Source organism: Chionomys nivalis, chromosome X (assembly GCF_950005125.1).
Source record: "Chionomys nivalis chromosome X, mChiNiv1.1, whole genome shotgun sequence".
In the NCBI taxonomy this organism is placed as follows: domain Eukaryota; kingdom Metazoa; phylum Chordata; class Mammalia; order Rodentia; family Cricetidae; genus Chionomys; species Chionomys nivalis.
Window position 1 is genome coordinate 14,535,967 of NC_080112.1, and position 24,141 is coordinate 14,560,107.

Here is a 24,141-nt window from a genome sequence, read left to right on the forward strand (position 1 = left end):
CCATCACACCTGTTTTTTTTTTTTTTTTTTTTTTTAATATGTGTTTTGGATATTGAACTTCGTGCTTCAGAGGTAAGCATTTTAAGCAACTGAGTCATCTCCCTGGCCACAGAGCCTCATACTTGTAGATTCTGTGGTCCTGAAATACTGTGAAAGCAAAGGCTGTGCTAGAATTGCTTGTATCTCCTGTGCTATATACATCGTCTCTATCTGTAAATTCCCTTCAAATCCGTCATCTTGGGTTACTAACTGGTTGACATATCCTGTTGTTCCTTTATATAGAATGACTTAACAGCTGTAACCAAAGAAGGAAAAATTCTGCTCATGAACCTGAAAGTGCCTAACACTGGAGAAACTGTCAGTTCAAGTCTTGAGCGTCCTCAGCACATCAGCGGTGACTGGCAAACTATTAATAAGTACGTGCTCCCTTCTTTGAAAGTGTACTTATATTTTCAAACTAGGAATTTTACATTGTTTGTTGCTGTTAGGTATGAAAGTATTTCTGGACCTCTGGAAGTCTGGGAACTTCTTCTCTGGGTTGGTCTGCAGACATTAGTTTGCTTGCACAGTTACGTTCCCCAGACATTGATTTTTCTCTGCCTGAGCCAAGTGTCATAATGTCATAGACTATTTTTGCCTATAATTATTTTTTTTTGAGAAAAGATCTCACTATGTAGCTCTGGCTGGCCTGAAATTCCATATAAACTGGGCTGGACTTAAACTTCCAGAGCTCTGCCTTCCGTTGCCTCTTAAGTATTAGATTAAAAGTGTGTGCCATTAGGCTTGGCCTTTGCCTATAATTCATTCATTAACTCTTTATTGTTTTTATGGAGAAAGTATTTATTTTGCCTTACAGTTTCAGAGATTTCAATCTCTGCTCATTTGACCCTGTCACTTTGGGCCCATGGCAGAACAGTATATCATGTTGGTGGGAAGTGTTTAAAATCTTTAAGAGCTGACCAGGTTTAGCTGCATACCTGGCCCACAAATGGTTATTTTTAAATAATTCTTTGCCTTTTGTTTGTTAAGGTTGCTGACTCAAGTGCACGATATGGAAACTGCTTTTGATGGATTTTGGGAGAAACATCAGCTAAAAATGGAGCAGTATCTGCAACTGTGGAATTTTGAGCAAGACTTTCAAGAGGTCAGTTGAAACAGTTCTTTCCTTGTGATGGAGGCCCTTATTCATGAGTGTTAGAAGGCCAGGCTTTCAGCATGCCAGTTTTCATCCTGGGGAGAATAAAGGAGACGAGTTCCTTGGCTTGGAACAAAGGAAAGCTCTGCTAGCATCCAAGCCTTCATTTCTTCCGCTGGGACAAAGCACTGACGTGTCGAGTGTGACAGGGTCAGAGTCTTTCTCTACTTTCATGTTCATCCTTCAAACATTTTCAATACAAAGTGCTTTCAGGCTATAAGATATTTTTCCAAAGAAACAATGCCCATTGATTTTTAGATAACACATGCCATAGGGATGGTTATTTTCTACTAAATGCTTTATTCTTTTCTTATAGTAAGAATACTGTTTTACAGAATTGTAGTTATCAGAATCACTACATTCAATGACAGTACAAGGCCTTTATATTATCTGTCATCATTATTCTAATTCCGTCAGTACGATTGAGCATCCTTTGGGTATATACCCAAAAGTGGTATTACTGGGTCTTGAGGAAGGTTGTTTCCTAATTTTATGAGAAATCGCCACACTGATATCCAAAGGGGTTGTACCAGCTTGCATTCCCACCAGCAATGCAGGAGTGTTCCCTTTTCTCACAACGTCTCCAGCATAAGTTGTCATCAGTGTTTTTGATCCTGGCCATCCTGACAGGTGTAAGATGGAATCTCAGAGTTTTTTTGATTTGCATTTCTCTGATGACTAAGGATGTTGAACATTTCCTTAAGTGTCTTTCATTCATTTTAGATTCCTCTGTTGAGAGTTCTCTGTTTAGGTCTGTACTCCATTTTTATTGATTATTTGTTCTTTTGATGACCAATTTCTTGAGGTCTTTGTATATTTTGGAGATCAGTACTCTGTCTGATGTGGGGTTGGTGAAGATCTTTTCCCATTCTGTAGGCTTCCGTTTGGTCTTGTTGACCGTGTCCTTTATTTTACAGAAGCTTCTCAGTTTTAGGAGGTCCCATGTATTAATTGTTTCTCCCAGTGTCTGTGCTACTGGGGTTATATTAAGAAGTAGTCTTTTGTGCCAATACTTCCCACTATCTCTTTTATAAGGTTCAGTGTGGCTGGCTTTATGTTGAGGTCTTTGATCCATTTGGACTTGAATTTTGTGCATGGTGATAGATATGGGTCTATTTTCATTTTTCTACATGTTGAAATCCAGTTATGCCAGCACCACTTGTTAAATATGCTTTCTTTTTTCCATTTGATATTTTTTACTTATTTTTCAAAAATCAGGTGTTCATAGGTGTGTGGATTAATATCCAGTTCTTCTATTCGATTCCATTGGTGCTCTTGTCTGTTTTTATGCCAATACCAGGCTGTTTTCAGTACTGTAGCTCTGATATAGAACATTTTTAGATTTTAAAAAATTTTTACATTGCTAACATTTTGAAAAATATAGTCCAATTTAGAAGTAGAATTTGTTTATCTTGAGTTTGTTTAATGTGTTTTCGCCATGAGATTGTCTACCTGTAGACAACTAGAATAGTGCAGAAGTAATGTGCTCTTTTCAGGGTGTCACATCTAGAGGTCAGAAATATCCACTTATCCTGCTTTGCTGGTACGGATTTGGATTAACCAGTGTGAGCACTGTTGGGTTTCTTCACTGCTTCACAGCTCTTTCTTTCCTTGTAGCCAGTAGTAAGTACGTGGGGAGAAGATGGAAAGTCTCTGCTTTCCTCTTCGGATTTGTCCATAGAGTTCACAGCATTGTCCATAGAGCATCTGGTGATTCTTTTCTAACTCAGTCTTTGTTCTGGCAGCCTTCAGTGATAATCTTTCCACATTTATTTATCTACCATAGGAACTTCGATAAAGCAAGTTTTCCCTTCTCATTCATTTATTTGACGCATATATTTCTAGAATTTTCATGGCTTATGATTTTTTGCTATTGTCTCTGTGTTGTATTCTCTCTCTCTCTCTCTCTCTCTTTCTCGTGCATGGTTTTGAGGCCAGAGGTCACAAAGAAGTATGTCTGCTATATATGACTGCACATGTACACAGTGATCTTATATATAATTAAGTATGCATGGATATCTAAGAGGCTATAACTTAACAGATTACATTTATTTCTGTGAGCAAAATAGCTGAACGTATTTTCTATATGTATAATTTTCTCCTATTGGCATTCTTGTTTAATAGCATTTCTTATGTAACTGATCATTGCTAAAGGTAAATTCTTTTTTCCTCCTTTTTAAATTTATCTATTAATTTTATATCCCACCTGCAGCCTCTCTCCCCATCCTCCCCTTCCAGTCCCTCCCTCCCAGTGCCCTGTTTTGCCCCCAAACCACTCCTCTTCCATCTTCATCTAGCAAAGGGAAGGCTTCCAATGAGTATCGATAAAACATGGCATATCAAGTTGCAGTAAGATTAATCATAAAGGTGAGTTCTTAATAATTCACATGCTTTTAAAACCTTTATATCTTCCTTGTAGGTTATGACTAAAATTGAATTTGTATTAAATCAACAAAGAGAACTCAGTGATGCAACAGGGAACTTATCTCAGATAAAACAAAGACTTAAAAAAATAGAGAACTTGGATGAAAAATCTCAGGTAAGATTACATTTTAGTATTTTCTCTGTTTATGTTTTACTGGGGCATAATACACATGCTTATTAGACTTAAGCTGTCATAAGTATATAGTTGACACAGTGATACTAGCCTAAATCCATTTTTAAGTGTGGCCCTAGGATAACATTGCAGATGCATCATGTCGTTGTATACAATTATGTAAGTTGTAGGCTCTACAATGAGATTAAATTGTCTTGGAGACGTTAGGAAAAGATGTCTATCAAGAATGATATATAATGGGGCTGCAGATACATAGCGAGTTTTAGGCCAGTCTATTCTACATGAGACCCTGCCTCAAAAAAGAGTTATTTTGTATATGGAACTTATGGAATGATATAAGACTACGTATTGTCTAATGTTCATTATACATAGTTGAATCAATCCCAGATCCACACAGGCAGCTCTTCTCAGTCTGAGTAGCTGTTGGACCTTGGGTGAATTGATCTCTAGGCTTCAATGCCCTTTTCTAGAACTTGAAAGTAAAATGACCTTCTTTGGAGAGTGATGGGTGTGGATTTCTCTAGATGTATAGATAGTGCTTAGTATAGCCCCTAGATATTATTATGTACTCAACGGAAAAGCAGTTGTCAGCATTCTTGTTAATTCTAGAGCTTAGATTCGTGACTTTAATACTTAGTAAACTACCTTTGCTCTCCTGCCTTGTATGTGACAGCAAAGCAATGCTTTTATAGATCTAGTCTTAGAAAACGAACTCATGATTGAACCACAAGTGTGTGCAAATGCCAGCCGAGGTCGGGAAGTTGCAGTAACCAGTAAAGGAGTTAGGCGTGTGGCCCTCTGTGCTGTGTTGCCCTCGACATCTCCCCATGACAGACAGAGTGGACAGAGAGGGCAACCTGACTTTGAAGCCAGGGGCTTTATTTGTTTTGAATCCTTTTTTCCAATGTGATTTAAACGTATGGCCCAGAACCTGCCATTTTTAAGCCCCCAGTTCAGTAGTGGTTCTTCCTTCCTGTTACTGTGATAAAACACGCTGAGCAAAAGCAGATTTGGGGAAGAAAAGGTTTGTTCGGCTTAAAGTTCCAGGTCATAGTCCGTCTTTAAGGGAGGCCAGGACAGAAACCGGAAGAAAACCCCATGGAGGAATGTTGCTTGCTCCCTTCCTCTCTGGCTCACGCTCAGCTAGTTTAGATAACTCAGTCCCACCTGCCTAGGGAGGATACTGACCACAGTGGGCGGGGCCTCCTCTATCAATTAGTAATCAAGACAGTCCTTCACAAACATGCCCAGACAATCCTATCTGGGAAAGTCCTCAGCTGAGGCTTTCAGCTCATTCTAGTTCAGTGGTTCTCAATCTTCCTAATGCTGCGACCTTTAATACAGTTCTTCACATTCGGGTGACCCCCAACCATAAAATTATTTTTATTGCTACTTCATAACGGTTATGAATAATAATGTAAATACCCATGTTTTCTGTTTGTCTTCAGTGAATCCCGCGAAAGGCTTCTTTGGCACCCCTAGTGCTTGTGATCCACAGGTTGAGAACCACTGCTCTAGGCTGTGTCAAGTTGGCAATTAAAGCTAACTAGGACGGTGGTATTTTCATATGTAAGATTGAATGTCTGGTGCTTTTAAAAAAAGCAACTCTGTTTTAATTGTGGGTTTCCCAATAGCTAGGAAGGCCAGTCACTGCCTCATCTGGGCTTCAGTTTGCCTTATTTTGCTTTGGGAAACATTATGTCGCTACCATGTTTCAGTCACTGTGCTATGGGAGTCAGTAATTGACAGAATGGAAGTGAAGTCATGAGAGTCCCTTCTGCTATTCACTTTAGGTACAGCCAGAACGCTTAGGTGAGGGACAACTTGAATTAAGATCGAAATGGATTAGCTTTCATTCGGCTGGTGTTTACTTTAATGCTGGGTGCTGTATGTGCTTCTGTTTTATGTCTGTGTACACTAGAAGGCGATCTATATCCTGAGTGGAATGGTGTAGTTGACTTTCATTTTATATCCAGAAACGCTTGGACTTCTGATGTTTAATGCCAGTTGTAGCTAATTGTTATGTACAATTATGCTAGTTGTTATCAGTGTGAGGTTTTTATTTTGTTTGTGTGTGTGTGTGTGTGCTATTTTACTGAATGCAGAAAAATGACATGACATCATGTTTTATGGCCATTTATTTCCCCTGCCAAATGTATTCTTTAATGATGTTTTTCTTTGCCCCCCAATGCTCTAAGAGCAGAGATCATCCAGTCCTGATTTTTCTCCTCTCTTTCTAATCAGGAGCTGTTAGCCAAGGCCCGGCTTGTGATACTGCATGGCCACAAGCTTGCCTCAAATCACCACTATGCACTTGATTTAATCTGCCAGAGATGCAATGAGCTTCGCTACCTTTCTGATATTTTGGTTAATGAGATCAGAGCAAAGCGGGTACAGCTGAGCAGGACTTTCAAAATGCACAAGCTCCTGCAGCAGGTAATAGCATGGAAAATGACTCATTTCCGAGAAAGATCATTTTTTTCTTCTTGGGTTCTCTAATTTTCACATTCTTGCCCATATGCCTTACGCTACCCCTTTCCTAGTCCCATATATTTGGCCATACATTTTATAGTATCTTTTTCTTCAAAGGTCAAGGGGTCAGGGGCCATAGCTTTGGATTTAAATTTGCCAGAGGTTTTAAGGACGGAGCCTGCTTATAGATTTCTGTCTATCTTCCTATGTACTCTTCATGGCAGATTCCGTGGAGTACTAATTTTGTCCTGTTCTCAATGTGGAGACCATGGCAGTGATGGCTTCCTTTCTATTTTAAGTCTATCTCCGAAACTTGGTGCTATTCTGTAGTTAGAGTACTTAAAAGCCTAGGGGACGTTTTGCAGAAGCCTGAAATTCCTTCCGCATTTCATAGTTCGGCACTAAAAATTGACTGGTGACTGAAAAATTCTTCTGCCATGCCTGTGGGTCAGAACTCTTTTGTGATTAAGCAGTGAATGAAAAGACCTGGTCATGGCAATGCAGAATGTAAACAGCAGTCCCATTTGTCAGCATCGTATCTGCACTAAGTGTGCTAATCTGTACATCTCTTCTTCTGGTTCAAAAAAACCCCACCCTTTATTCTTGTTCTTGGCAATCATTAAGCATTGCTATTACACTTCATATTTTACTAGGAGTTTCATATTTCAGTTATTGATTTGTAGAAAATAACATGCAACTGAGAAAATGGTCAGACACCTGCTGCAGAAGAAATTACTAGTTATGAAATAAATGCAGTGCTTCCCAACCTTGGCTGTGCATCAGTAATCAGGGGAGTGCTTTAATAATATGAATGGCTGCCTGGAAGCCCAGAGCTACTGAATCAGAGCTTCTGGGGGCAACACCAGATACCATTTATTAACAGCTCTGAAAGCATTTCTTTCTTTCTTTCTTTCTTTCTTTCTTTCTTTCTTTCTTTCTTTCTTTCTTTCTTTCTTTCTTTCTCTCTCTCTCTCTCTCTCTCTCTCTTTCTTTCTTTCTCTTCCTCCTTCCATCCCTCCCTTCCCCCTCCTTCTCTCTCTCTTCCCCTCCCTCCTCCTCTCTCTGTCTTTCTTTCTTTTCTTTCTAATGGCAACAGACTGTCACTATGTAGCTCTGGCTGGCTAGGAACTCACTCTATAGACCAAGCTGGCTTCAAGTTCATAGAGATCCACCTGCGTCTGCCTCCTGAGCGTTGGGATTCAAATTGTGTGCCATCAAGGCTGGCCTCTGAAAGCAATTCTTATTGACAGATAAGCTCCAGCGCACAGGTGGTTCAGTGAGTAAAGGCACTTGCTGACGGGAATTATAACCAGAGTCGAATCCAAGAACGCACCTCCTGGAAGGAGTGATCTGTCTCCCACTAAATTGTTCTCCAACCTCTACACGTGTGTTGTGGCCTGCGTGTGCTTTGCACAGCCACTCACATTCCCCTCCCCTCCACTAAGTTGTAGTAATAAAAAAGATAGCTCCCTTTTCAACATTTTAAATGATTTAATTATTTTTATTTTATGTGCATTGGTGTTTTCCCTACATGTATATATGTGTAAGGGTGTTGAGTACCTGGAACTGGTATTACAGACAGTTGTGAGCCACCAAATGGGTGCTGGGAATTGAACTTTGGTCCTCTGGAAGAGCAGCCAGTGCTCTTAACCACTGAGCTGTCTCTCCAGCCCAAGACAGCTCTTTTACTGGCAAACCCACATCCCCTTTGTCCTTTCTTACATTTGCTGCTCTGATTTTCACGATTTTCCTCATCAGGCACGTCAGTGCTGTGATCAAGGAGAATGCCTCCTGGCTAATCAGGGAATGGATCAGTTTCAGACTAAAGAAGATGCTCAGAAAGCCCTTCAGGATGTGCAAAATTTCCTTCAAATGGCTGTGCCCTTTATCAATTATGATATTGAGAATTTGCAATATGAATTTGATGTGCGCCTTTCTTCTGAATTAAAGGTGAGAAGCATTTTATTCAAAGACACACAAACTAATTACCATGGGGCAAGGGTTTGCTACCCCACAGCTGACTTTACATCAGTCCTGATATAAAGTCAGCTGTGGGGATATATCTACAGTTCTCTCTCAAGAGAATTGAGGGATGAGAGTAGTGCCACTGTCAAGTATCAAAGAATCCAAAGGCATGCGTTGGCTGTATATGTAAGACTAACTTACACCATGAGCTCTGAGTCTATTATTGTCATATTATTTGTTTGTTTGCTTGAGACAGGGTTTCACTGTATAGCCTTGGTTGGCCTGGAACTCTGACCTCCTGAGCGCTGACTCTTATAGTCTGACACTATTATTTTTAAGTTTTTCAAATGTGCTATGAGTTTTCATGTATATTTTGTTCTATATCCTCAGAGAGAGGCCCTTAAGTGGAGTAGAGTGTTATGTCCAGTTTTATGATTGATACATTTTTCCCTCAGTTTGTTTATATTGGGACTTTGGTTTTATATTTACATAGAGAATATACTAATTTGCTCTGTTTCTTTCGTAATTTTGTTCTAGTTATATTTTAAGTTCAAAATAAGTTGTTTCTGTGTTTGTGTTATATGTTTGTATTTGTATGTGTGCATGTACGTGTGAGCACATGACATACAGAGACCAGAGATTCACATGCTATGCCCCACTTTGTGTATGGGTTCTTTGGATTCTTGTGTAGAAAGCTTTTTGCCCAATGAACCATCTCCCTAGTCCTTAAACAGCAATTAAAATAATTATTCTTCTAGACTATAAAGATATATCACTTTGATACCTACATATTAATTTATTTGGTATGCAGTACCTCTACATGTTTGTGTGGGTGTGTACACGTGTGCATGTACATGCTTGTGTGGTTGTGTACATGTGTGCATGTTCATGCTTGTGTGGGTATGTACATGTATTCATCTAAATGCTTGTAGGTATGTATACACATGTGCATCTACATGCTTGTGTGGGTATGTATATGTGTGCATCTACACGCTTGTGTGGGCATGTACATATGTGCACACTGGTGGGAGCCCAAAGTTGACCCTCAAGATGGTTTTTAGTCTCTCTCCTTATGCTGAGACATTCTCCAGTGAACTTGGAGCTTTCGCTGATTCAGTTAGCGTGGGACACTCCTGTCTCTGCTATCCCAGCCTTGAGATGATAGAAGTTCCTGCCTTGCCTGGATTTTATATGACTGCTCGGGTTCTGAACTCAGGTTTCCATGATTACGTACCAGGCACTTTACAAACTAAGCCATCTCCCCAGTCCTGGAATTAAAATTTGAAATTGTATCTGAAGAATTTAATAGTAGTTGTTATGACTTATTTCATTTTAGTTCATTACATGTTTTTTTGAGACAAGCCTGGCTATGTAGCCTTGACTGACTTGGAACTAGCTATGTAAACTAGGCCAGCCTTGAACTCACAGAGATTCACTTACCTCTGTCTCCTTAGTGCCTTAATTAAAGATATACTCAACTATGCCTAGCAGTTCATATAATTTTATATTTTATTATATATATGTGTGTGTGTGTGTTTTAACTGCATGTGTGTATAGATGTATTCAATGTAAAATGCCTGGTGTTTACAGAAGCTAGAAGAAGGTGCTGGATAATCCAAAAACTAGAATTGCACATGGTTCTGAGTGGTCACGTGGGTGCTGGGACTTGAACCCAGGTCCTCTTCAAGAGCAGCCAGTGTTCTTGACTGCTGACCCATGTCTCCAGCCCCAGCTTATAGAATTCTTATGTAATCCGTAGGCTCAAATGCAGACTGTACAACTCAAGCTTGAAAGTATTCGAAGTATATTTGAGAACCAACAGGCTGATTCCAAGAATTCAAAAGGTAGATCTGAAAGTCCAGTTCAGTTTGTCATACCTGCACCTGAAAATTTGATGAGGTCCAGAGCAATGTTTTTTTCGCCTAAACATGGTAAAGTAGCTTGTTTTCACATTTTATTTCTTTTTTGGTCTTGCTATTGTTTATTTTGATATAGTTAATATATCTACTAAATTCTTTTTCAATGCTGATAAATTTAAAATCTTTTAGCCTCTTTGTGCATGTTTAAATGCTGTTGTACAAGACAGAGGTCAGAATGAGATTCCTTTATGTTCATAAGCCTTAGTAGTAACACTGAGTTTCATCAGATGATGGACACCTCAGCATGGAGTATTGTAGCTTGAGAAATGAGTATGACAAGTTTTCAGCATCAGACTTTAATTTTTTTTTCCTCGGCAGTTAGAGAAAAGGACATGAAACTTATATTTGCATACATGTAGTTACAAGCATAATACTCATTGGTACTCCAGTAAAAGCGATTATTATGTAATCCGTAGGCTCAAATGCAGACTGTACAACTCAAGCTTGAAAGTATTCCAAGTATAGTTGAGAACCAACAGGCTGATTCCAAGGACGCAAAAGATAGACCCGAAAGTCCAGTTCAGTTTGTGATACCTGCACCTTATGTGATCCTTGCATACGAGTGTCTTATATAATAGGTTGATGCCGGTAAATGCTACTTGTGTTAGTAATTTCTTGTTACAGATTCCATTTTTATGTTTTACTCATTGAAGTCTATTTAATTGTGTACTCTCCCGTTCTTTTCTAAGTTCTATAGGAAAAATAATAATTCTTAAAAAGGTGTTGAATTAGTGCGAAAATAAGAATTAATCCCCCAAGGGTTTCTTGGAGCTATCTCAGCAGCTTTTAGGGAGAGAGCAGTTTTGGTCTTTTGTACAAGTTAGGTTAGTAGGAGAGGTAAACATATGACTAAATTCACTCTCTTTGACCTAAATTGAATCAGTCATTTTACTAGTGTATGAAACTACGTTGAAATGCAGAGAAGCTTGAACCAGAGGTAATGAATAAATACAACTCATCTCCAACATGGGTCAAATTACAAATGCAATGGAAGTTATATGGTTAGTAATTCCAAAATACATACATATACTCAAAATAAGACTGTGTGAGCAATGGTGTAAATGAATAATGTTGACTATATTAAAAAACATACCAAGATACTGGAAATATCAAAGGTAATGAAAAAAGTAAAAGAATAACAGTAGCACAATGAGCTGATTAAACACAACAGTTGATATTTCTAAGCACAAAGTTCGATTTCTGGATACTTTAGCTGTGTGACCTTAGGCGGCTACCCACTGTTAACTTCAGTGTCTTTGTCTGTAAAGTAGGGACAAATACCTTCTGGTTTAAGAGGTGATTATAGTGAGAAAGTGAAACAGAATGCAGAAAATGACAATTACTCAATAAATTGGACTCTCTCTTCCTTCTGATTAAATCTCCTTTCTTAGCAGACCCCCCAAAGCTTAAGTCTTCCTGAAACAGAGAACTTTGGTTCGTGACCAGGCTGTCCAAGACCCATTCATGTCATTAGTCATTCAAAGAAAATTTTGTTTTGTATTATTTCATTTTTCTTTCTTTTTCATATTCTTATTTAATGGCATTACACTTTCTTTCTGCAGTGGGAGTTGGATATTCTTTCTTTCAAGCATGTAAACTTTTTTCAAAAGGTACCCATCTTTATTATATTACTTATCATCAATACAGTTTATGAGTTTGTACACATGAAAAACCAGTTTGGCACATAAAAACAGCAGCAGTTCATTCATGAATTCTACTTCAAATAACTTTATCTATTTTTTCATACCAACCATCCATTATTCTCTTTTGACATTGAATTTCCCTTAAAAAATGACTGTGTAAAGAATAAAGTATGCTTCTAAAGTAAATTTTCTTTCATAAAACGACCACTTAACCAAAAGAGAGAGGAGGCAGGAGAGATGGCTCAGTGGTTAAGAGTACTCCCTGCTCCTCCAGAGTACCCTGGTTCACTTCCCAGAATTCACATGGCAGCTCACAACAACCTGTAATTCCAGGAGATCTAATGCCTTCTTTTGGCCTCTGTGGGTACCAATAGACTCTACCTACACTCACATAGATATAATTCAAAGTAAATAAAAATACATCTTAAAAAGAAAGAGTTTAGTGAAATTAATGTGAATCAGGGTTTTCTTCACTTTAAAGACTTACACCACTCATATCCAGATATTTGTTGGGAATAGCTTGGATTTGCTTCAGCTTAAGACTACTTGGTGTATTTATGAGGGAGAAGACACCTTAATGAATAAATGGCTGGGAGAGGCGATTTTCCCCATCATCCATCATGGTTTGTAAATGAAACCAAATCACCATTTATGCTGTGAATCTTCTGAACATTTACCCTACTGATTATCTGTGGGTAATGCAGGATATAATAACATATTTCAGACAAGTTTTCAGAACTTGGAATTGGTAAACTAAGTAATTGACCAAATCAAAGTGTGTGCTAATTTTTTCATCAAAATGAGTCAAACTGGTTTTTTATTCTGTTTTTGCTTCCCCCCCCTTTCATCAAACTGAATCTTCCACCTGGCATCGTGCCTGGAAACGAGCAGGATGGCATAAGATGTTTGATGAATTCGCATTGAGAACGGAGGGAAGTTGTGGAAGGGCAGTGCCATTGAGGAATAAAGTGGAAGCTATGCTTGGGCTCCGAAAGCTCTGTTTATAGTCTAGGTTTGTCACCTATGCTTCAGACTAGTATTTGTAACATGGAATTTCCCATAGGAAACAGTCTCACCATCCCTACAAGAACATATCTCTTCTGTAAATCTTTTCTTCCTCATCTTATTGATTGGTACTATGATGGCCCCATTTGTCCGAATTTAGTTCTTCCTGCTCACTCCTATACCATTGTTTTTGTCACTAAATATGCCTTTTATGCGTCTATTTATTCCCATCATTACTTCCTTTATTGACACTTTCTGAGTCTAAGGTAGCATCACTCATGGCCTTGGCAATAGTCTTTTTGGCTCCCATTGCTACACTCTCCTTGTTTCCTTTTCTCTTACCTTGTGGAGTTTGCATAGATTGCTGTTTCTCTGGACTGCTTTTGCCTGATTGCTTCATTGCCTCGTTGCTAGTTCCTATCTCTAGGCTGCCTCCTCTAGACATGCTTTTCTATATCCTGTGCTGGTCACCTGTAGCCTGGCTCAAGCAGGTGTCCATCTCATGTAACAACAAGCTTCCTCATTTCTTCTCAGCTGCAGCCAACTTCTCTGTTTGCTGTTGCACTTGCTAGACAGGACACTCTGCAAGGACAGGATCTGTGTGCAAGTCACCTTTGCATATCCCCAAACACAGAAAGTAGCTTGTCACATCACACAGGTGCTTAGCCATTTTGTATGTCTCTACATTGTTAAAAGAATGAGTATAGTTACCTCACTTTTGAGAAAAAGGTATGTTATGGAGGCATACACACATACCCTTTTGTACCTCTGTGTGTTTGCAAACAACCCATAATTTACATTTAGGAATAAATTTGGATCTTTGTATGTTAGATATCTTTAAAGTAAGGCACATCAGTACTTATCAAGAAACTGATTTTATATGGTAACTCACACTAAGTCTAATGTGTAGTTATATATAACTTGCATATGTCAATACTTTTAAATGAATGGCAGTGAAGTACACATTTTATAGACTATGAAAGACCATCCACTTCCTCAATGTGTCTGCCATTAGCTTTTGCCAATGAGAGGAGGATAAAGGGTATATATCTTCCATGCTGAGGCCAGTACTCAGGTAACAGCTTTCAGAATTTGGAACTTTATATATTCTTTGATTTGTCCATGCTCTTTACTTGCTTGTTTCTGTGAAAACATCTTTTGTCAGTTCTGGGAACTGAACACATGCTAGGCAAGTGCTCTGTCATTGAGCTATATTCCCAGTTCACCCTACACCCTGTTTTTTTCCCAGTGCTGGAAATTTATTGTTTAAAAATAAAGAGTAAAACTTTGAATTTTGGTGAAGGGGTTTTTATGAGCATTTTATCAATTATTTTGGAAGTCCTTTATGTAGTGTTTAGAAACATGTGTGAGTTTAAATACCACCTTTACTTCCTGAACAAGGTATTAGTCTTAGTGCTACCTGTAAGATGAGATAGATACTGTTCTTCATTGCTTAGTGTAGACTTGAGAATGAAAAAAGAAAACAAACCATTGGGCTTAGTTCAGGGCCTGGTTGGGGTAAGTGCCAAATAAATGCTGAATGCTATATTTACTAGGTTCAACTTGGAGTTTTTGTTATTAATTTTTAAGTTAATATATAAAGCAATGAATTTCATTATGGCTTTTCATACATAATTTATTTGCATTTGTGTGTTTGTGTGTGTGTGTGTAACGGTACACATATGGAGGTCAGAGGACAATTTACTGGGGTTGCTGCTCACCTGCCATCATATGGGTCTTGGGGAGCAAACTTAGCTCATTAGGGTTAGCAGTAACACTTTTTCTTGATCAACTATCATGCCAGCCCCATAATTTGTTTTTTTCACTACCCTCCCCAAGTACCCTCCCCTGGTCTTCCCTGGTCTCATACATGTAGGGCTATGTATGAGTCAAAGAAGTCTTTGATCCAGTTAGCAAGTGAAGTACAATCTGATGGAATGTTTGTGTGGCAGAATGCATACTAAGTATAAACATAATTGGGACTACTTAACACCCCTTTCTTTTGGCAAGTAGGCGATTGTGTGGTTAATGAGGAAATGGGTAGTATATAGCAAAATGATATTCCATAAAAAGTTGGATTTATATAGACATCTAACCAATTGCTGTCTTCTGTAGAGTAATTTAAAATACTAACAAATATATTGAAGCATTCGCTTTCTTTTCAATAAACACACACCCATGTTGTCATTAAAAGTGTTGACTTTAATTCTGGTTTAACGTTATTTTACATTTCCCTACCAGTGAAGAAGTCTTGGAGACAGACTCAAGCTCAGAGCAACATGCAATTAAGTAAAGTAAGTGCAATTAATTAATGAATTCAAAGTTGGCTGTGCTGCTATAATTGCGGAATTAGTACGGGGATTTTAGGCATGTTTTTCATTCATTACACTGAACTTGTACATTTGAAAACCTACACGTACAAGAAAAATCTGCTGCCTTGTGTTTAATTGAAGTATTGGCATAGTCCCAGTGTGTGAGCAGTATTTCTTAAAGTCCTGGCTCAAGTTCAGAATCATCTCTGCAGAGCTGTGTATCAGTTCCAGTTCTTGTTCATACTGCCCACCTCCACCCACCTAAGCAATGCTTTATCTTTCTACAGATAGTGCTTTCTTTCATGAATGAGTGTGGCACTGTAAGTATGAAGGATAGAGTCCAGTTTATCATGGACAATGCAGAGACTGACTCAGGATTCAGGAAACACATCTATTTGTTTCCTTTTAATTTTTCTCTTTCACTTCTCCCTCCCTCCCTCCCTCCCTCCCTCCCTCCCTCCCTCCCTCCCTCCCTCCTTCCTTCCCTCCCTCCCTCCCTTTCTTTCTCCCTCCTTCCTTCCCTCCCTCCTTTTCCCCCCTCCCTTATTTTGAACTGTCCTGGAGCTCAATATGTAGACTAGGCTGGCTTCAAACTCATAGAGATCTACCTGCTTTGCTTTCAGAGTGCTGAGGTTAAAGACATGCGCCGCTATGCCCAGCTTCTATTGGTTTCTTGATGTGCACAATACTTTACTCATTTCAGTTTTCATAGTCTTAGCTACCTGTGGTCAATGGTGATTCAAAATATTAACTGGAAAATTCTAGAGAAAAAAGATATAATTATATAATTTTTATTATAAGAGATATTTTATTATGCATTATTATTTTTAATCTTACTGTGCTTAATTTATAAATGACATTTCTTTATCATGCATATGTATCTATGAAAAGTGCAGTACATAGAGGATTCAGTACCGTCCACAGTTTCAGGCATCCTTGAGGGTCTTGGCATGTATCCTTGGGGAATAAGTTTTAAAAAAATACAGTGTTTTCTATCAGTTTACCTTCAAAGTTAGGATTGAAGTTAATTTGGTATTAGATATATTTGAGAAAGTACTATACCTACATAGACATGATTGAACTTTTATTTTCATTATTTCAGATTGAAGCTGTTAAGGATAGCCAAGAGAAGAGGAATTCTGATCACTCTCCCAGATTGGACAATAACTTGGATATTTTAAAGAAGTATTATTTCTTTTTTAACCTACGTTCATATGTACACCTCTTCACAGGAGACTCTGGTTCGGTGTCCAAGGCTCATGTGTTTAGAATTATGTTTTCAAAATAGGGTCCTAATGAGGATATTAAAAGAGTACTAGCAAGGTGTCACACATCCTGGATTTAGGTTTGAGGAGCTGAGGATTTTTATTTGGTAGTACTGGGGATTGTAAGGCAAGTGCTCTACCGTTAAGCTACATCCTAGTCCGCTTTTAGGACTTTTGTATCTTTCATCTCCAGATTGAAAAGGAAAATGAAAGAGTTTGATTTGTTTTGTTTTTACCAGTTCAGATCATGTGTTTATTTATTTTTCATCAATTCATCTATCTATCTATCTATCTATCTATCTATCTATCTATCTATCTATCTATCTATCTATATTTGTATTTTATGTGTATGAATGTTTTGTCTACATATTTGTGTACCATGTGTGTGGTTGGTGACCAGGGAGGCAGAAGAGGGAGTCAGAGCTCCTGGACCTGTAGTTACAAATGGTTATAAGCCTCTATGTGGTTCCTGAGAACCATACCTGGGTCCTCTGCTAGAGCAGCATGCGTTCTTTCCAAAGCCTGTGTTTTATAGTATTGTTGAAATATAATTGGGAAAAAGTGTATACATTTAGGATATACAATATGAAATATCTATATCTATATAATGTTTGTATGTATGTATGTGGGGGGTGTAAGATGATTACTATAGCAAGTTAGTTAACACTGATTGTTGCTTTTTAGGATAAAAACATAGTGTGTAAATTCTACTTTTTATGTGTATTTCTTATGTATAAGATACCTCATTGATGATAGTAGCCATGTTGTACATTAGATTCCCAGAATGATTCCACTAATAAATGAAAGGTTGTACCCTTGGGATTGGGATGTACCATCTGTTCTAGTTTGGTTTCTGTTGCAGTGATAAAGACCAAAAGCAATTTGGGGAGGAAATGGTTTATTTGGTTTATATTTCTAGATCACTGTCCACTATGAGACGAAGTCAGGGCAGGCTTCGTGACGTAGAAACTAAAGCAGAGGCCATGGAGGGATGCTGCTTACTAGCTTGCTCCCCATAGCTTGCTAAGTTTTATTTATTTATTTATTTAATTTTTTTTTTTTTTTTAGACAGTCCAGGACTACCTGCCCAGGGGTAGCACCACCCAGCCTGGGCTGAGTCCTCATACATCAACTGAAAGAATGCCCCCACTGACTTATGTACACAAGTCAGACTGGGCAATTATTCAGTTTTTGTTTGCTTTTCCTAGGCTATTGTAGTTTTGTGACAAGTTGACAGTTAAAGCCATGACAGTTTCTTTCAGTTTAAAAGAAATGAAAATCAATGAAGTGGTTTGTGAAAAGCCATACAGGATTCTAGATACTACCTCATAGATATTAACAATGCCCCTTTACATCCTTTTATATTCTTATGTTAATATTCTAAACTTGAAAATATTTACCTCTAAGTTTCATATCATGATCTGGGCCTAGAGGTGCATTCCTTTAATCCCAGACCTTGGGGGCGGGGGAAGAGGCAGGTGAATCTTTCAAGTTTGAAGCTGGCCTGGTCTACATAATTCAAGGACAGCCAGAGGTACATGGTGGAACCTGCCTCAGAAAACCAAAGGGAATAAAGTTTCAAGTCTTGGTGTTGGAAATAGCCAGCAGTTTGCATCAAATTGCATGGAGATGTATATGTATCCCAAGATTATTAAAGATAATAGAAAGAGACTCATTTTGAAAGAAAAACTACAGGGTCTAAATTCTTTAAAGTATAAGAAAGAAAAGAAGAAATATACAAAGGTAGAGGTTAAGTGGGTGGGGAGTAAAATTTAAATATGGCAGTTGAAAATCAAATGTATTTTATTTGATAGAGATGGCAGGCAATAGTGCTGTAGAGTCTTAAGTTTTCCTCCTATCCTATGTGAAGATAAGGGTAATGATTTTACCATGCGTCTAGGAACTGGGGATAGCGTGGAACATGCTCGGCTTGTGTTGGTTTTTGAAAAGGAAATTAAGCTGTCCAGAAAGATCAAAATTTGCCTTTTAATCCCAAATAGGTTTTGTGAGATTTTAGTGTTGTTGGTTGTTTTTATTATTATTATTTTTTTGAGGGGCCCGCCACCCAGTTCCCAAATAAATCACATATAGAGGCTTATTTTTACTTACAAATGCCGGCCTTAGCTTGACTTGTTTCTTGCCATCTATTCTTAACTTTAAATTATCCCATCTTTTATCTTTCTCTATTTCTGCCTATCTTTCTTTTTATTCCATGTCTGGCTGTGTGGCTGGCCCATGATGTTGTCTTGTTCCTTGATCTACGTTCTTCCCAGATTTCTCCTCCTATTTATTCTCTCTGCCTGGCAGCCCTGTCTATCCTTTCTCCTGCCTTGCTATTGGCCATTCAGCTCTTCATTAGACCAATCAGGTGTTTTAGACAGGCAAAGTAACATAACTTCACAGAGTTAAACAAATGCAGTGTAAAAGAATGCAACACACCTTTACATCATTAAACTAATGTTCCACAGCAAAAATGAATGTAACACATCTTAAAATAAAATAAAACTCCACAACATTTTAATAAATTTATTCTTAATCTAAGTGAATTAGAAATCACTTTTGTGTTAGCACATAGCCTTAAACATGTTTCTTCCTGCCCCCCTCCCTCACCATGAGACAGTCTTGGTATGTAGCTCTGGCAAGCCTAGAATGAATGTTAACTTTGAACTCAGAGATTCTTCTGCCTCTGCCTCTTGAGTGCTGACATTAAAAGTGTGTGCCACCACACCCAGACTTCTTTCTTTTAAATCTGTTTAAGAGCCTTCTGGGTGGTACTGATTCCAAAAACCATAAAATAAGCTTCATATTTTGATGCTGGAACAAAATCCTCAGGTAGTTCCACAAGATTAGCTTATTTTCCCTTAGATTATGTCTAAAGATAATAGCTGAACCACTGTACCGTGATTTGTGAGTAGGACATTGACTGGTAATTATGGTTCGTTGCAGCCATGTCCTGAATGAGCTGATACAGACAGAAAAGGCATATGTTGGAGAGCTGTTTACTGTTTTGTTGGTAAGTGTAGCAAATTGTCGTCCCCCGGCTGCATTTTCTTGACTTGTCCCTGGCTATTTCCATTAGAAAGTATTCTAAGCAGTTTTGTGTTTCTCTCTCCGTCCTTGGTTGTCCCATGGTAACAGGGTATATTTGCTGTTATTTGAGAATACATGTTGTTTAGTGACGGCACTTATATTCCTTCTCAGTAGTGGGGATACGTGATTTAGAATTTCTTATAGAAAAGAAAAGCTGTTCTCTTAGGGACATGGTGCATTGTTATAATTATTCCCAGGCTGCTACTTAGAGGTTGAGATGGAAAAAACTGAGGGTGGGATAAAAATACTCATTTGACACAAATGCCATGATACTAATTTGGTCTGAACAGAAATCTAAGCACTTACTTTCAATTTAAGGAGACCTTTATATTCTGTACTATAATTTTTCATAGTTGGTTTCTGTTTGGTTTCCAGCACTACAATAAAAGCCTTGAAGGCCAAAGTACTACCTTTTTATTCTAACCATGTAGTGGAAGCTTTGATTTTCTTATCCTGCATTCTAAAAGAAAAAAAATTCCACAGATAATTCTGATAACTAAGGGATTTAAATGTTAAAATTCAAACAGCTGTACCCACAAGCCTTTTATACACTTTGATGTACTGATATCATCAGTGACTCAACAAAACATTAATATAAATACTTAAAATGCAAAAATTATTTATTTTTCATAGGGCTACAGATCTGAGATGGACAATCCACAGATGTTTGATCTTATTCCACCTCTACTGAGAAATAAAAAGGATGTTCTCTTTGGAAATATGGCAGAAATATATGAATTCCATAACAAGTACGTAATTGCTAAACTGAAGTTTTTGGTGATTTTATTTTTTCTAAAAGAGTTACTGCTAAGTGTCATGGTACACATCTTTAATCCCAGCATTAGTGAGGCAGAAATAGGTGGGTCTCTCTGTGAGTTCGAGGCCAACCTGATCCATGTAGTGAGTACCAGGACATCCAGGAGACCCAGTTTCAAAAGATGGAAATAAAGAGCTACTTACTGGTTTATTATATGTCAAAAATAACTGTTTTTTCTCTCCAAATTTCACAGCATTTTTATGAGTAGCCTGGAAGATTGCTCTAATGCTCCAGAAAGAGTTGGACCTTGTTTCCTGGAAAGGGTTAGTCTGATTATTTGTTTTGAAATTATGTAAATTTTGGCAACCCAAAAGAACCTCTTGTATAAATCAGGCTTAAAGACAAGACATCCCCTTTCTTTTAATGTCCTTATGTTTTTGGAGAAGACACAACAATTTTAGCAAGTTCTTAATGTAAAACTATTTTATTTGAAGAAAATGATGTGCAGGGTGATCAAGGTACACTTTTATTCTATGATATTAAATGTTTCAATTACTCAGGTAGTAGCAATGGTAATCTCAGGAATCCAGTGATCACCCTAGCTAGGAAGATGTGAAAGATGGGAGCATATTAATTGAATCACTGTGAACTTGGTTAAAGTTAGAATAAAAGATGCAGTTTTAAAAAATAAAACTTAAATGATAAAGAGTCTCATTATGTAACCACAGAATTTTTAAAATCCTCATCTAGTTATCTAGTTTTTCGTCTTCCTGAAAGATCAACCCTTTTCTGATTGGGAATCAGTTAGATTAAAGAGATTGTTGAAAATTTAGAATAGCTGTTTTTACCTCAGAAATTGTTGAAGAGAATAAGCCTGAGAAAAAATGAGAAATGAGAACAGGACTAAGAAAGAAGGTATGACACTACCTTTCTCTACATGTTCTAAACATAAAAATGTCTGAACTAGGGATAAATTCATCATCATTTTTAAACAGCCGTTGGTCCAACATCACTAGTTCTTAACACTGTTACTTTGAAAGACGTGATGGTGCTTGCACTTAGGAGATAGAATCATGAGAATTTTGAGTCTCAGGCCATCCTGGAGTACTTAGTGAGAGCCCATCCTTAAAAATAACCAACACTGTGCTACTTACAGGACATTTTATATTTACTGTGTACCTTTACATATATATGTAAGTTATTTCCCAACTTGATGAGGTCTCATATTCTATGTGTCTTTGTCCCTGTCAAAGTTGGCAGAGTTCTTGTCTAGTAGTAGTGGTGGTGGTTTAATAAATGTTTCTTGATGATATGTCAATTCAATAGCCATCTATTTAATATTTACTGTCTACCAAGCACTATGCTGGGCGATGTGGATAACAAGCTAAAGAGCATTTAGGTAGAGAAATAGAAACCCTAATTCATGTACAGAATGAGTTATCCTCCATTAGAGATATACAAAGGGTCCTATGGCACACCAAAGAACATTGTCCATAGCCTGAGGATATAAACAGCGGCTGTATAGAAGAAACTCATGAGATGAAAGTTAAAGTGTGAGTAGGAAACGGATGAAGATTAGGGAAAATGATTCAATGGAGAACAAACTGTGCAACCATGTGCTTAGATGTGATGATGTCCCAGTGATGAACCATAACTACTTGTAACTTGGAAGTTAGCTGCAAGCTCTTTTATTTAGACAGCCAGCAGACTAGTAGTACAGAAAACTAATTTTGGGGACCTTATTAGATCATGGTAATAAATAGTTCAAAAAGATAAGGCTTTTCTTACTCTGTCAAATCTGGTAGGCAGGTGTTCTGAAATTGCTTATAGAATTATATATCCTGTTGTCTGGCTCAATGGGCATGCTGTCCGTGGAACACAAAGCAGGCCATTTTATGTCACATTCACTACCATGGTTGGCCACCCACTATGTTGTTCAGCTTTTTTCAAATAAAAATTCATATTTATAAATTAGTAATATATTTGCTTTTGTTCTTTATTACAGAAAGATGATTTTCAGATGTATGCCAAGTATTGTCAGAATAAACCCAGGTCAGAGTTAATTTGGAGAAAGTATTCAGAATGTGCCTTTTTCCAGGTATTAATCATTTAAGTATTGAACATATTCTTTTTGAAATATATTGGAATATTTGTCATTAACAATTTCATTTTCTGCTTTGACTAAATTATATATATATGTATATATATATAAGTTATATATAAAACAGCAACTCTTCTCAAGCAAAGTACACACGTATATTTATACATATAAATATATATTTGCTGTTCCCCAGAGGCAACCACTTTTAGCTTTTTCTGGTATTTACCTCCCTATCTCCAAATAACATGCTTGTCTTTCTCCTTTCTGCTTTAGAAAATGAAGATTTAGGTCTCTTTCACTATTTTTTGTCCCACGACCATATCCGCATGAAATTCTTTTTCTCCAAAACTTCCAGTATATTTTTGTTAGATCAATTGGCTATATTTAACTCAATTATTAAGACTGGAATTTCTTTGGGCAGATGACTCATATAGTAAAATATGGTTGCTTTTCCTTCTCTCTCTTGTGTGTATATGTGTGTGTGTGTGTGTGTGTGTGTGTTTTACCATTTTTTTTCTCATTTAATTTTCTATATGCTTTGCTTTCTTCCTACTCCAACCTCTTTCGATTTTAGGAATCATAGAGATTTTTCCTCCTCATATTTGTATATACTATCTTTAAATTTTATCTTAGGGAAATACCTTCTAGAGTTTTCTGACCTGCTTTCATCTCAGGATCTTGGTGCATATCAGTTGGAGGTACTTCTTACTGGTCTTTTGAGTAGCCTGACCTACTGTCTACATGCCAGTTCTTTTTATAAAAAGATTTATTTAATTTTATGTGTATGCATGTTTTGCCTGTATTTTTGCATGGGCACCATTTATAGGTGGAAGTTTTTGTCTCGCAGCTGTTCAGTCCCAAAGAAACACAGAGAGACTTGTATTAATTATAAGCTATTTGGCCTATTAGCTCAAGCTCATTACTAACTAGCTTTCACAACTTAAATTAACCCTTAAATTTTTTTTGTATGTTTAACCACGTGGCTTGGTACCCTTTCTCAGTAAGGCATTCTCATCTTGCTTGCTCTGTGTCTGGTGACTGACTCTCTAATTTTCCTCTTCCCAGAATTTTCCTAGTCTGGTTGCCCTGCCTAGATGTCCTGCCTGGCTACTGGCCAATCAGCATTTTATTAAACCAATATGAGTGACAAATCTTTACGGTGTACAAAAGAATTATCCCTCAGTAGTACCTGATACCTATGGGAGTCAGAATAAGCTAAGGGATCCCATGGAACTGGTGTTTGGATGGTTGGAGGCACTTCATGGATTCTGAGAATTGAACCTGTGTCCTATGCAAAAGCAACAAGTGATATAAACTGCTGAGTCATCTCTCTAGCCTCATGTCATTTTCATTGTTTTACCCCCTATTTGGTAGAGTAAATCTAATAGTTTATTTAGAAAGTATACATGTTAGGTAATATATTTGCATGTTTTTGAGAACTTGTATGAGCAAGTGTATTTATTGTTCCCTAATGCTTTGGTGGTTAAGATTATTAAGTATAGGATTCTAAGAAAGGATTATTCTCAGAAATTTGAAGATGCTTTTCTGACTTCTAGAAAAAATAATGACTCCACTTTGTTACTTTTCAAGAGATATAGTTGTCTTTCTCTGAATGATATGGAACTAATACTTAGAATTTCTTTATTGGCATTGTTTTCTTAATTATCTTGGTATTGTGGGCATAATTTCTTTTTATTTTTGTGGTAAACGTGTGGAATCTAGGGTCTTTTATGTGCTAGGCAAGATTCTAAAACTGAGCTGTACCCTGTCCCTTGCAGATCACTCTGAAACTGGAATCTCCGGTCTAAATTAACTCATTTTTTCCTTCCACATAATTTTCCTTATTTTCGTTCCTTGAAC

The 24,141-nt window shown here is 37.6% G+C and overlaps 1 protein-coding gene across 2 annotated transcripts in view; it reads left to right on the forward strand.

The window, feature by feature from the left end:
* The window catches only part of Mcf2 (MCF.2 cell line derived transforming sequence), a 72,867-nt gene that overhangs the window by 17,883 nt on the left and 30,843 nt on the right, over nucleotides 1–24,141 (forward strand). For both annotated transcript variants that reach the window (XM_057759214.1, XM_057759215.1), the window contains 12 exons: nucleotides 283–416; nucleotides 1,030–1,144; nucleotides 3,615–3,734; nucleotides 5,997–6,188; nucleotides 7,983–8,174; nucleotides 9,949–10,120; nucleotides 14,998–15,050; nucleotides 16,171–16,253; nucleotides 19,280–19,346; nucleotides 20,057–20,172; nucleotides 20,434–20,503; nucleotides 22,186–22,278. In XM_057759214.1, coding sequence (XP_057615197.1) covers nucleotides 283–416; nucleotides 1,030–1,144; nucleotides 3,615–3,734; nucleotides 5,997–6,188; nucleotides 7,983–8,174; nucleotides 9,949–10,120; nucleotides 14,998–15,050; nucleotides 16,171–16,253; nucleotides 19,280–19,346; nucleotides 20,057–20,172; nucleotides 20,434–20,503; nucleotides 22,186–22,278 — 1,407 coding nt within the window. The remainder of the gene's footprint in view (nucleotides 1–282; nucleotides 417–1,029; nucleotides 1,145–3,614; nucleotides 3,735–5,996; nucleotides 6,189–7,982; nucleotides 8,175–9,948; nucleotides 10,121–14,997; nucleotides 15,051–16,170; nucleotides 16,254–19,279; nucleotides 19,347–20,056; nucleotides 20,173–20,433; nucleotides 20,504–22,185; nucleotides 22,279–24,141) is intronic.